At 35.6% G+C, this 11,852-nt stretch overlaps 2 protein-coding genes across 3 annotated transcripts; one reads left to right on the forward strand and one right to left on the reverse strand.

Annotated features, from left to right (window-relative positions):
* The first annotated feature begins 1,751 nt into the window (after nt 1–1,751).
* Nucleotides 1,752–4,644, forward strand: LOC105138717 (transcription factor bHLH121-like). 2 transcript variants are annotated; one of them, XM_011044887.1, is made up of 7 exons: nt 1,752–1,959; nt 1,993–2,165; nt 2,501–2,625; nt 3,144–3,271; nt 3,393–3,854; nt 3,928–4,067; nt 4,201–4,644. In XM_011044887.1, the coding sequence occupies exons 2-6, from the start codon at nt 2,029–2,031 to the stop codon at nt 4,030–4,032; spliced, it is 957 nt and encodes a 318-aa protein (XP_011043189.1). In that variant the 5' UTR covers nt 1,752–1,959; nt 1,993–2,028; the 3' UTR covers nt 4,033–4,067; nt 4,201–4,644. The 2 variants fall into 2 exon arrangements, with proteins under 2 accessions (XP_011043189.1, XP_011043188.1); XM_011044886.1 differs by having other exon boundaries at nt 1,752–1,884; nt 1,998–2,165; nt 3,928–4,644.
* Nucleotides 4,645–5,430: 786 nt separating this feature from the next.
* LOC105138719 (calcium-dependent protein kinase 28-like) lies at nt 5,431–11,645 on the reverse strand. The gene is made up of 12 exons (XM_011044888.1): nt 11,054–11,645; nt 9,962–10,092; nt 9,713–9,754; nt 9,455–9,566; nt 9,289–9,367; nt 8,845–9,014; nt 8,182–8,308; nt 7,923–8,038; nt 7,723–7,830; nt 7,516–7,578; nt 6,549–6,722; nt 5,431–5,996 (listed from the first exon to the last, which is right to left on the reverse strand). Exons 1-12 carry the CDS (start codon nt 11,435–11,437, stop codon nt 5,832–5,834), a joined length of 1,671 nt encoding a protein of 556 aa, XP_011043190.1. The 5' UTR covers nt 11,438–11,645; the 3' UTR covers nt 5,431–5,831.
* Nucleotides 11,646–11,852: the final 207 nt, after the last annotated feature.

The following is an 11,852-nucleotide window of genomic DNA, read 5'->3' on the forward strand; positions in this document are numbered from 1 at the left end:
GGGTGTCTCAAATTAAAATAACCTCATTCCAAGATCAAATAAAGTTGTCATGTGTGATCTAAAAGCTGCCACATCAATAAGTAATTTAGCTAAGACCTTTAAGAGGCCACAATACATCACGACTTAAAAATTATCCAACTTTTTCTAGGTGCTCTACAAATTATTTATTACAATTAAAAAAGTTATTTGTATTATAGCTCATAAATGCGAGTCAAGTATAGTTCTCAAAACATTATTAAAAATCTTTGAAAAATTCATTGTCATATTATCATAATGACAACCATCAAAATCATACGAGAGTGCCCTCTTTTTTATGTTCAACTTCTAGCCATACTTTGATCACATCATCATTTTCCATTAGATCCTCATATAAAATATTAAACTTCTATTTTGAAGAATTTATGCATATCCTATATAACATATTTTTCTATACAATATTTTTAAATTTAGTGTTGAAGTTACTTATAAAATGTCATGAATAATATTGATGATATTTAATGAGCTTTGAAAAAAACTAAGTCATGGAACTCTTAGTCACCTTATGTTTAATTGATATAATACACAACTCAATACAACCGCTAATTACATATCGGCAAAACAAATCTAAAAACCAACTTTGAATTCATTAAATTAATCGACCAAAAAATAAATTCTTCAAATTTCACAATTATAATAAAACTATCAACCCAATTCATGTATTTCATAGCTAATTATTTTATTTTATACCTAATTCGGTATAATTCATAATTTAACCTATATAAACCCTAACTCTAACCTTAATTCACAATCAACAACAATCCAAATTCATTTATTATTTTATAAAATAATATAATTATCAACTCAAATTATATGTTATGAACCTAATTATAAAAAACCTTATTTTTCAAAAAAAAAATCCATGATTCTAAACCCAAATATTTTTTTGAATCAAAATTAACACATTAACATAAATTACATCAAATTGATAAAGAAAAGGTGTTGATTATACCTCGAAGTGTAAAATATGGATGGTAATGGTGATTAATGGTAATGGTTTTGGCTAGAAAAAGCTTGATTCACAGTAGCAAAAGAGATAGAGACGATGATCTCGAGAAGGGAAGGGGGAAGAAAATGAGCTCTAGTTTTAAATTTTATTTAAATTCGTAGATAATATCTGCAACTCTTGAGTCATATATGATATATATGTAACTTTTTAAACTATATTATTTTTAAAATATTTTTTGAGTTATGTTATTCCATCAAATTTTATTTTTAATAATCTAAAAACCCAAAAAAACACTCATTTGATAAAAGTGACTAGCTACTATCCAGTGCCTTTTTTTTTTTAGTAAATTAGTTTAAATTTTGCAATTGCATCCAAGTCTCAAATGGCTAACGTATAATTCCATCTAGCAATTGCATCCAAGTCTCAAATGGCTAAAGTATAATTCCATGTATATATATATGGATCCCAGTTCTTATATATCAAAATTAAATTATTTTACTTGCAGTCTAAATTTCTTTTCAATAAGGTATTTCTGTATCTGAAATTAACTATTTTTTTACATAGTTTTTCCTATTACGGCTGCAGACGAACGAAAGGATAATTTTCTTTAATAAGTAAATCATTTTCAGCCTGAGAAAATATCTGAAGAATTAGGTCATCCTCTTATTGGAGTTTGAGCTTACGACATGTCGTTTAACTTGGCGAGCGTGGACCGCACAAGCCATTGGCAATTATTTATATGTGTTGTCTCCATCAACCAGAAACCAAAGTTACATTCCGATAATTGACAAAACACAGAGAGAGCTTTGGGTTGGAATGCGTATGTGTATGGGCAGCCACATGACGTTATTGTCTCGTGGAAAGCACGAGTTCTTTGTTTATTTTTTGATTTGTTGGTGGTAATGGTGGTGGCAAACTTTTTCAATTATATCTCTTCTTAATCTTGGATCAAGTCTTTTAACCAAAAAATTAGCCCTCTTTAATCCTTTCTGTTTCTTTTCATTAACTATAGACAAAGAAGGCCAGGTAGTTCAAGTGAAAAAATGGATCAATGGAACACAAGAAATGACTACGCTCAATCTTTCGTTGCTGCAACAACCAATATGGTTTCTTCAAATTCACTTCAGTCATTCCCACCCCGCTCTTCTACTCGTCTTCAGAACTCAGCTCTTGAACCCAGGTTCTTGTTTTTCTTTTTCTTTTTTTCGTAATCAAATCTAGAATTAACACGACTGATCTGATTCTATTTGTTGATATTGTGATTCAGTTTTGAGTTTTGGTTTCTGGGTTTTGGTTGAAGTTTGTTTCTTTTTTTAGGTGTTTTTGAACTGTCTATTTTGGTGAAGGTTCATTCTTGTACTATAATTTAGCATGACTTTTGTTTGTGGTGATGGGAAGTTATTGAGTTTGAATGTGGTTTGCAAGCTTTTATTATTAAAGTGCAGATTTGATTTAAGTTCTTATCTCTGTTTGAGGTTTTGTTTTGTTTTATGGGGTATCACCTTTTTTTGACAGGCAGAGGCAAGAAGTGGAAGTGAAAAATCCAATTGCTGTTGCAAAAAAAGTTCAAAAGGCAGACCGTGAAAAATTGAGGAGGGATAATCTTAATGAGCAGTTTCTTGAATTGGGTACCGCACTAGGTAATAATTTGCTGCTATTCTTGGTTATTAGTACCTTCATGCTCGAATGCACTCCTTTTGTTCTGCCAATTGAACATGTTGCCTCTCACTGTCCCAATTGAGTTAAAAAATTGGAAAAGGGAAGCCTAGTTATTTCTGTATAATATGATACATTTTGTTAATGGATGTATATGATTGATATTGTCTTTATGATTTAATGGTTCATCTCTTGCATGAACTCAAACTGCGTACTATTCACCATTGAGTTACTGGACTTCTAGTTCTGATAATATTCAATTGATTTACTTTAGAGATGTGTGTGTGTGTGTTAGGCTGTTAACTTGCTGATGCACCCACCTCCATAAGCTGGTTTCCTTTTTGAGAAATTATTGGCTTTGCAAACAAATGTGAATAAATAGTATAATTTCACCACTCACAAGTCACAAGCTATAAATATGCACTTCGTTTTTTTTTTTTTTTGGGAGAAAGTGAAAGTGCTTGATTTTAACTATTTGCTTCTTATTTACATTTGCATGCAGACCCAGATAGGCCAAAGAATGACAAGGCCACCATTTTGACAGACACAATTCAAGTGCTGAAGGATCTAACAGCTGAAGTGAACAGACTAAAGGCTGAGTGTGCGACACTCTCAGAAGAAACCCATGAGGTGGGTTTTTTTGTGCTTGTCCCTAATGGTTGTTGTGCTTTATGCCTGTTTGATTCCTCATGTAATTGAATGCTAAGAAGAATTAGCTAATGCAGGCTTGATGAAAATATATTTTATGCAGCTAATGCAGGAAAAAAATGAGCTCAGGGAAGAGAAGGCATCTTTGAAAGCTGATACTGAAAATTTAAATGCCCAGTATCATCAAAGGACAAGGGCTATGTTCCCATGGGCTGCTGCTGATCCTTCTGTTGTAATTCCTCCTTATTCTTATCCGGTTCCTGTACCTGTCTCTCCAGGCCCAATTTCCATGCACCCGTCATTGCAGCCATTTGTCTTCTTTGGAAACCAGAATCCCGGTGCCATTGCTAGTCCTTGTTCAACATTTATTCCATACCCAACTGCAAATCACCCAAATGATCAGCCACCTGCTCTGTATGCTTCTGGTTCCCAATTTTCAAGCAAACAGGATTCCAGAACCAAGTCAACAGATCACCAGGGGGGCAGAAATAAAGAAAGATGCAATGATTCTTCTGATGTTGCAACTGACCTTGAACTTAAAATGCCTGGATCATCAGCACAACAGGTCTACTCTGAAGTTAATAGGCATTAATTCTTGGCACATGAAGACACAAAATTGATTTCAAGCATTCGTGCAGGATATATCATCTGAAGTAAAGAAAGGCAAGCAGTGTCAAATAAAGGAAAGAATTATCACAAATGTTAGCTCCTCGTGCTCATCATCTTCAGGGATGCTCCTCTAACAGCATGGGAGATGTCCCAACACCTAGTAAGTGAGGTTGCCAGTAGGTCATGTCTTCGGTGCTTTCTAAGTGCTGACTGTTAAGATATTATGTGTTTGTTGTGACACTTCGATAATAATTTCCTCGATTTGAGCTTTAGCCTGACAAGCATGAGATCATTGCTAACAGCTTCAACATGGAAGCAGCATGCTTTATGGTTATAGTGGAGTTTTGGGGTAACAACCTGGTTATATGCGGCAACAGAAGGACCTGGAAGAGGGTGCACCGTACTCCATTTTACTTAGTCTACTCCTCTAGAATTCTGATCTGGTTCTTGACTAACTGACATAAAGCTTAAGGTTTGTCTGATATTTTTTTAGGTGCCTGCTGATCAATATAAGAGCAATTTATACAGGTGGAGAAAACTGTAAATTATCACTCCAAAATGCTTGATACTTTCATTGGTTAGCCAGTTTAGTTGTAAACATCCCTTTCTGTTGTAAGTTCCTTTTTATGTAGCATCACAGCCCTTCACAGTTGGAATTAATCTGTTATTTTGTTGCTTTTACAATGGCAATGAAAAATGCCTCAGTGAAGCACAACTCTAATGGATCGTATGCTAGAATTATTTGAGTTGGGCGAAATGGTTATAACCATTTCCACTGCAATTCATCATGCAGGCAGCATGTATCTAGGTTAGTTGGTTGTGGCAATCATTTCGAAAGGAAGGTTTCAAGCGTCTCGATAGAAAGAAGAGTGAAAAGACTGGAGTCTCACATTCGACAATCTATGAAAGATGAGTGAAATTCCCAGTTAAGCATTCACCGCCTGCAATAGTACGAATAACATAATGTCGGGGGTGAAGCAACCTGCACTTGGTGAATTTTCTTTCATGACTGATCTAGATGCATCTGGGTTTTACCATTCAAAAGCCAAAGCCAGTGGTTGCTGAAGGGGAGCCAGCCGTGTGAAACGATTACAAAAGAAATCATAAGCAAGTTTCAGCAAATCATAAAATGAGAAAAGAGACATGCAATGGAGAAAGAAAGTACAGTTTTTTTTCTTTTTATTTAGCCTAGCAATCTCTCTTTATAAAATTATAGCCAAGAGCTCAAATTCTGAAAACAATACTTTTCTGGAGGAAGCATGTCGAAACTACTGTCATCAGCTTAAGCATAATATACGTAGTGCGTGGATTTGTGCACTGTTCAGCACTCTGCAGCCTGTGTGACTCTTGATAGAATCATATTTTGATATCCACACTCTAATACCTCCTTTACATGCCTCTATCAGAGGGAATCTTCATTAGCCTGACGTTACTAACTCATCCTTACCAGACTCTTAAGTATGAATTGCGAGATATAGAGAAGTATAGCTGCAGTTTCAGTATTCATGAATGCCAAAAATTGGGATACTAAGTAAGGGTAAAGATGGGCACGCACTGAACTCCCAAACACCAACCTTTCATTGATACGTTACTTGCATTGCACGTTACAATTTGAAGAGGGCACCCGCAAGGAGTACCCCCGCACTCACAAAAGAATGTAGACTGGTATAACGTCTATGGAGCCATCCTCCGGGAAAAGTTCCAACTCTATAACCAAACCTCTCTCTCTGTTCAACGCACTACATCTTTTAATATACACAAGTTATACGAGGAAATCTACCATTTAAGACTTGAGTTTCAGAAAGAGATGAGCCAGGTGGGATGGTTATTGAGAAATTGGCGTTATATAATCTAGAAGGGCAGCTTCCGCGAAAAGGAGATCCACTTTTCTAGCTTGCTTGCTAGTCTCGGTCTTTAAAACTCCAATTCTTATCTATATTTTATGAGATTTACGATGGCCAGATGGGCTTGGCACATTTCGCGAGCTCATGCTAGCAGTTCTTAGAAGTCTACGGAATTCTGAAAGGCTTATTCTACCATCCTTGTCAATGTCAGCCTCCTCAAGAAGTGGGTCAATAGAACCTCTCAAGCCCGTATGCTGCAAGGCAATAAAGCAAAATCACTTGAGCAATGCTGAAACACGAAAAGTAATGCTAGTCACAACAAACCAACCCTTGTCCTTAGGAAAACACAAAGCGAACTACGAGCTTCGATACCATCTAGAATTTCTTAAATGCTAGTACTACACATGATCAAGGAGACTTTGGCATGGCATAGTAAGCGCATGTCAAAAAGTGTGATACATCAAAAATAAAAGGATGAATGCATGGGACAAACATCATGCATTATTTAATAGTTCCCACCAAATAAATTCTGTTCCAAAACTCAATTAAACTATTTCTTCAACAGCTAAAAAGTTCTTTTAGGCAATTAGATAAATATTTAGCTTAATTTTGCCAATGGAACTACATTGATGGAACACTTAACGTGTTGGCATTTTAAACAAGAACAGTCACTTAAATTAAACATGAAGTATAAGAACCTTCACTCAGCTATTCTGTACATTTTTCTTATTCATTTCTGTTTTCAGTTTTAAGTGAGGAAGGGATATGAAGAATTAGGATATTTAAAGCAGAGTAATAACACTGACCATTCTAAGTTCTTCTGGAGTTATATATCCGTCTCTGTCAATATCAAATTTCTCAAAAGCAGCCTGTGACCGCAGCTGCCACTTCTCAGAGTTGTGTTCCTGCAACTGATGGACATGCAGGGCAGCAGCAACAAACTCGGTGAAATCTACTAGTCCATCTGTGTTACTGTCAATCTGCATCAAACATATAAATAACCCCATCAGGTTCCAAAACAAGCAAAACTGATGAAGAGCAAGAAAAGATTTTGGGCGGGCAAGACAGGATGAAAGAGCAGAGATTAGATGAGAGGACAAGAAAAATAAGAAAAGGGACATGCAATAGAGAGAGGAAATACACAGCTTTTTGATATGACACCACAGACCACTCCCAAAACACATGAATAGGTGCTTCATATACAAGCACCAAAGGAATCTTAAGAGTCTCTAAGGAAATGATTTAAATAAAATAAATAGCTAATATCTAATGCATTATCTTTATAGTACAAATATTGGAACATCTGAAAACCTTGGTGGATCCTCCATCTAAAACAGAATTCAGAAGCAAGATGAAAGAAGGGTGGGGTAATGTCATATTGGTTAACATGAAAAACAAAAATTGGGAATGGAGAAACATTAGAACAAATGACCACTAGAAGAAAATGTTCATCAGAAGTACTTGTAGACATTATGATAACTAAACCTGGTTGCATGAGAGACTTTAGACAAGCAAGGAACCAGTGGTTGCCAAGTTTTAGGAGCTTCCTACACCTCTTTTTAAAGCCAAAAATGTTATATTCCATAGACAGAAAAAATGTTCCTCGCTAAAAAGACAAAATGCATCTTACATTACTCACTTCATGCAGCAGAAAAATAGAAATGACTAGCACAGGGAAAATAAGAAGGTTTCCACCAACAAATTCAAGTCTCAATTCCATCTTTTTTACTTTGGGGTCGGAAACTATTCAGAAGAAATGAAATTCACACTTACCGCTTGAACAATTTCCAAGACACGTGATTCTTTCAACTTCCAAGGAAGATCTTTAGCAAGGGCCTGCATTGAAACCATCATCGTTACAACAAAATGCAGAAACCATATACATGGAAATGTATCTCATTGAGAACAGAATGCATAGAACGAAATTTTAGGTTTCAATAGCAAGGAAACATGTAACAGGTTTGACAAAAAGAAAACTACCTGTCTCATTTCTTCAAGACTAATAGCACCATTTTTATCCACATCAATGGCATCAAATTGATCCTTAAGATCAGCTAGTTCCTCTTCATCAATCGTGCTTGCCAATGCCTGCAAAATATCAATCCATAAAATATATAAAAAAAATGAAAGAAACCATCTTTTTCCTTTGAACAATCCTACAAAAACAAAGCTTGTTTTACCCTTAGAGCAAACTGCTTCAAACGACTGTACTTCACAAATTGTCGCATGTTACTCAGGACAGATATGTCAATAGGAATCTCAGATGCAACTCCTCCTTCTCTGACCCATGGGTGTGCTGGAAAAGTTGAAAACCAAGAAATCAACTCTTTAAGAAAGAAAAAAGAGGAAAGATTTCTTTTAGAACCAAACAACACAGGCATCTAATTATAATAGATCATAACAATCAAGCATTTATTTCTTCCATAAGCTGACACATACATAGAGCTTGAGCAGCAGTAAGTCTTGCCCGAGGATCCTTCACCAGTAACTTATTCACAAAATCTTTTGCACTAGTGCTGATGGTAGGCCATGGTTTACGGCGAAAATCAGGCTTGTTCTTTAAAACCTGCATCCATTAGTTATTAGAATTTTGAAGAACAAACTAACATTAATTATGCAAAAGAAAAAAGTATCCAACATGTGGTGAATGAATTAAGTGGGAATTCAAAGGGAGACTATGCAAAAAAGGTCTTGTTAGAACCCATTAGTAAAAGGATACGATTATTTGAAAAACTGTGATGACGACACAATTGAGGATGGGATATTTTGGCTACTTTGTGTTTGGAAAATGAACTGACTACGGTTTAAAGTAATTACAGAATTTCATGTACATAGAAGTACAGTGTTGTGGAAGGTTATTGACATGTAACCAACAAAAACAACAACTATATGGATCCTTTTGTGCCATTCCACACAATCATATATCATATATGTCCCCAATATCGAGTATTGAGTGTAAGAAACATTTTCCAAAAATCAATATAACAGAAACTAAATGCTCTAGCATATCTATTGTCTGTCTAATTACAATGGCTAGAACAAGAGACAGGAAGGAATCAGGAATGAAAAAAGCCTTGTCAAAAAGTTAAAATGGTACTGCACCTCCTTAAATATACCATCCTCGGTCTTATCCCAAAATGGACGCCTCCCACATAGCAAAATGTATGTAATCACACCAATACTCCAGACATCTGATTCAGGTCCAGAATTGCGTTTTAATACTTCAGGTGCAACGTAGTAGGCACTGCCAACAATATCTTGAAACTTCCTGCCTGCATTCCATCCGATCATATAATATAAATGAACAATGGGTTCCAAAAGAAATGCTAGAAATCAAATGCTAACCACTGGTTGGCAAGAGTACTGCACTCTCATTGGTCAAGTAAAACTAAAATGTAGAGCCTTTGGAATCAGCCTGATCACACAACTCACATTATGCAAGTTCTTAGCAAGTATAAGTTCTTTTTCTTCCTTCCTTCTCTCTTTTTGTAGACATCATGCATATAAGCACAAGTAAGATCTTCGCATGATGAAAATATGACTCACCTGGTTTTATGAAGTCAGACAAACCAAAATCTGTCGCTTTCAGAGGTGAGTCCTGCTTGGTTGACTTGAAAAGAAAATTCTACAGGCAAGGAATAAACGGTAATCATTCCCCAGAAGCATGATTCTACAAATAAGTTAATATCCATGCTGATAAACTTGGCGATACCTCAGGCTTCATGTCGCGGTGCACCAAGCCATGTAAATGACATTCAGCAGCAACTTTAAGCATCTGTCGCACAACTACTGCTGCATCTTTCTCAGTGTAACGACTGTCCTTCCTGGTTGAAGAAAATCAAGCAGCTGTAAGCTGAACGTTGCAAAAAATAATTCTACTGAAAATGGTATTTTTTTAGGTAGTATACTGAGTGCACTATTTTCAAATAAATTTAACCAATATTACAGAACAGGAACAAAGATTTCTTACTTCGACAATATCCGATCTAGCAATTCTCCACCTTCACATAACCTTGTAAAAGACAACATAAAACATTGACAAGATTAGTGAAAGAAAACAGTGAGCATAGCAAGTGAAGATTAAAAAGTAAAAAGCACTCTTCAGAGGAAAAACAAATGATGGACAATAAGTAGAAATGCGAGTAGATACAATTACATAAGCCACAAGGTAAATTGTGAACGGTATAGTCAGAAAAGATCCAGTGAATATAAAACTTACTCCATAACAATATATACATAAGAATCATCCTCTAATGCATTATAAAACTGAACTACGTTCTCGTGGCCTGTGAGTTCTCGCAATATCTTGACCTCCCGTTTAACATCCTCTACCGCAATAGGAAGAACCATCTACCAGCAAAGCCAAGTATTAATTTTACGTAGGTAAGAAGTTCTCAACATCTACTGTAAAACAAAAAAACATAAACATAAACGGTTTTTTTTTCTGAGAGATGGAGAATGATAATACTGTATCCATCTTAAAACTTTCAAGCTTTCAGTAGCCAACGTTTATTTAGTCTAACCTGAATTGCTAATGGCTAAAAACTCCATTTTATCTAACTGGAGAAGAAAACGAAACATTACTGCTCACCTAGTAATTTGGAAGAGGAAAATTAAGATGATTGAATGGAACAAAGCTACCAAGAACACAGTTGAAGCTTTCCATTTGAAAAGCATAGATAAAATAACTTTATGTAAAGGATATGAAGCAGTAAGAACATTCTTATCCACCGACGTACTTTTCTGCTTTCTTCGATAGGAAAAAAGAGAAAGCAGATTCTGAATAATCAAAAACAAGTGATTCACAATCTAATGCAATATTCTCAAACCTGCACTCGTCAACCAATATTGGAGAAGACCAGAAGTTCACTATCTGATAGGCGAATCATCCTTAGCAAAACAATGCTATGTATTCACCAAAACCAAACTTGCAATAATTGCATACTGTTTGTCCTAGCACCTAACATAATAACATCCCTAGGTTGCCAAACTAGGATCCAACAAGTCAACGAACATTATGCGAAGCGAATTCCCCGATGCAACAGTTTCTGAAGCACTAAGAAGTTGAAGAAAAAAGGGGAGGGGATTTTTGAAACAGAAGGGAAAAGGTTTGGTCTACCATGATTTTAAACGCAAATTAGAGAACTTATCTATAGGAAGCAAAAACCCCTTTAAGATCTTCTCAGAATCTTCAACTGATCAATAAAACCACCATTAACATTAACAGCAACCGCGAAAGAATCTTAATTTTTATCCTCCAAAAAAAACAACCCCAGCTCACGAAATGATGAGGAAAACTAAAAAAAAATACCTTGTTCTTCTCAATTCTCTTGACAGCAACTCGATCTCCATTAACCTTATCAATAGCAACATATGTATAACCAAATTGACCATGACCCAGCAATTTGCCAATTGTATATCTCGTGTCAAAATCTTTATCATAACCAAAATCTTTTCTTTCCCCACAGGGGATCGCCTTGCTACTTTGCTTCTCTTTGACCTTTAGCTTCTTTTCTGCCTCATTGTTTGCTTTCTTATTATTATGATGATGATGCACAACTTCTTGCTTTTTCCTTGTTTCTGCTGTTGCTTTTGCTGGCTTTGTTTGTGGCTTGGTGGGTTCTTTTCTGCTGTGATTAACGTTGTTGTTGCTGTTAGAACCACTAACTTTGATGGTAGAAAAACAAGCACCCATGATTTTGTATTGAATTTTATTTTAATTCATCTGCAAAGTTCAAGACTTTATTGAGAGATGATGCGAAGGGCGAAAATAAATAGTGGGCTTGACAGATGATAGATGAAAATGCATGATTTTCCAGGAGAAAGGAAAGAGAAGGTAGGAGGAAGAAGAGAAGAAAGAGAGGGGAGGGTGGAGCCGTGGAGGTGGTCAAAAGAGACTCTCTTTTTATTTTATTTTTATTTTTATTGTTTTTTGAAGTAATAAAAGAGAGAAGGCAAACTGATTGTTTTGTTTGTTTTCCTTTCTCTTTTCGTCATTTCATCTTTTATGGACGGAACTGTAATTTTGAAAATTCTGTTATTTTAGTTGAAGTTCGCCCACCAGTTTGATTTTAATTATTTTAAAATTCTGTTTTTTTTTAATGCACTCC

This window comes from Populus euphratica, unplaced genomic scaffold (assembly GCF_000495115.2).
Source record: "Populus euphratica unplaced genomic scaffold, PopEup_1.0 scaffold82.1, whole genome shotgun sequence".
In the NCBI taxonomy this organism is placed as follows: domain Eukaryota; kingdom Viridiplantae; phylum Streptophyta; class Magnoliopsida; order Malpighiales; family Salicaceae; genus Populus; species Populus euphratica.

Excerpts from the sequence above, each read along its gene's own strand:
- LOC105138719 (XM_011044888.1), bottom strand. The coding sequence starts at position 11,437 with ATGGGTGCTTGTTTTTCTACCATCAAAGTTAGTGGTTCTAACAGCAAC. Across the intron at positions 7,831-7,922 it reads TGAAGCAGTTTGCTCTAAGG|GCATTGGCAAGCACGATTGA; the intron begins GTAAAACAAGCT and ends GATATTTTGCAG. Across the intron at positions 6,723-7,515 it reads TCTTGGAAATTGTTCAAGCG|ATTGACAGTAACACAGATGG; the intron begins GTAAGTGTGAAT and ends TGTTTGATGCAG.
- LOC105138717 (XM_011044887.1), top strand. The coding sequence starts at position 2,029 with ATGGATCAATGGAACACAAGAAATGACTACGCTCAATCTTTCGTTGCT. Across the intron at positions 2,166-2,500 it reads AACTCAGCTCTTGAACCCAG|GCAGAGGCAAGAAGTGGAAG; the intron begins GTTCTTGTTTTT and ends TTTTTTTGACAG. Across the intron at positions 3,272-3,392 it reads TCTCAGAAGAAACCCATGAG|CTAATGCAGGAAAAAAATGA; the intron begins GTGGGTTTTTTT and ends TATTTTATGCAG.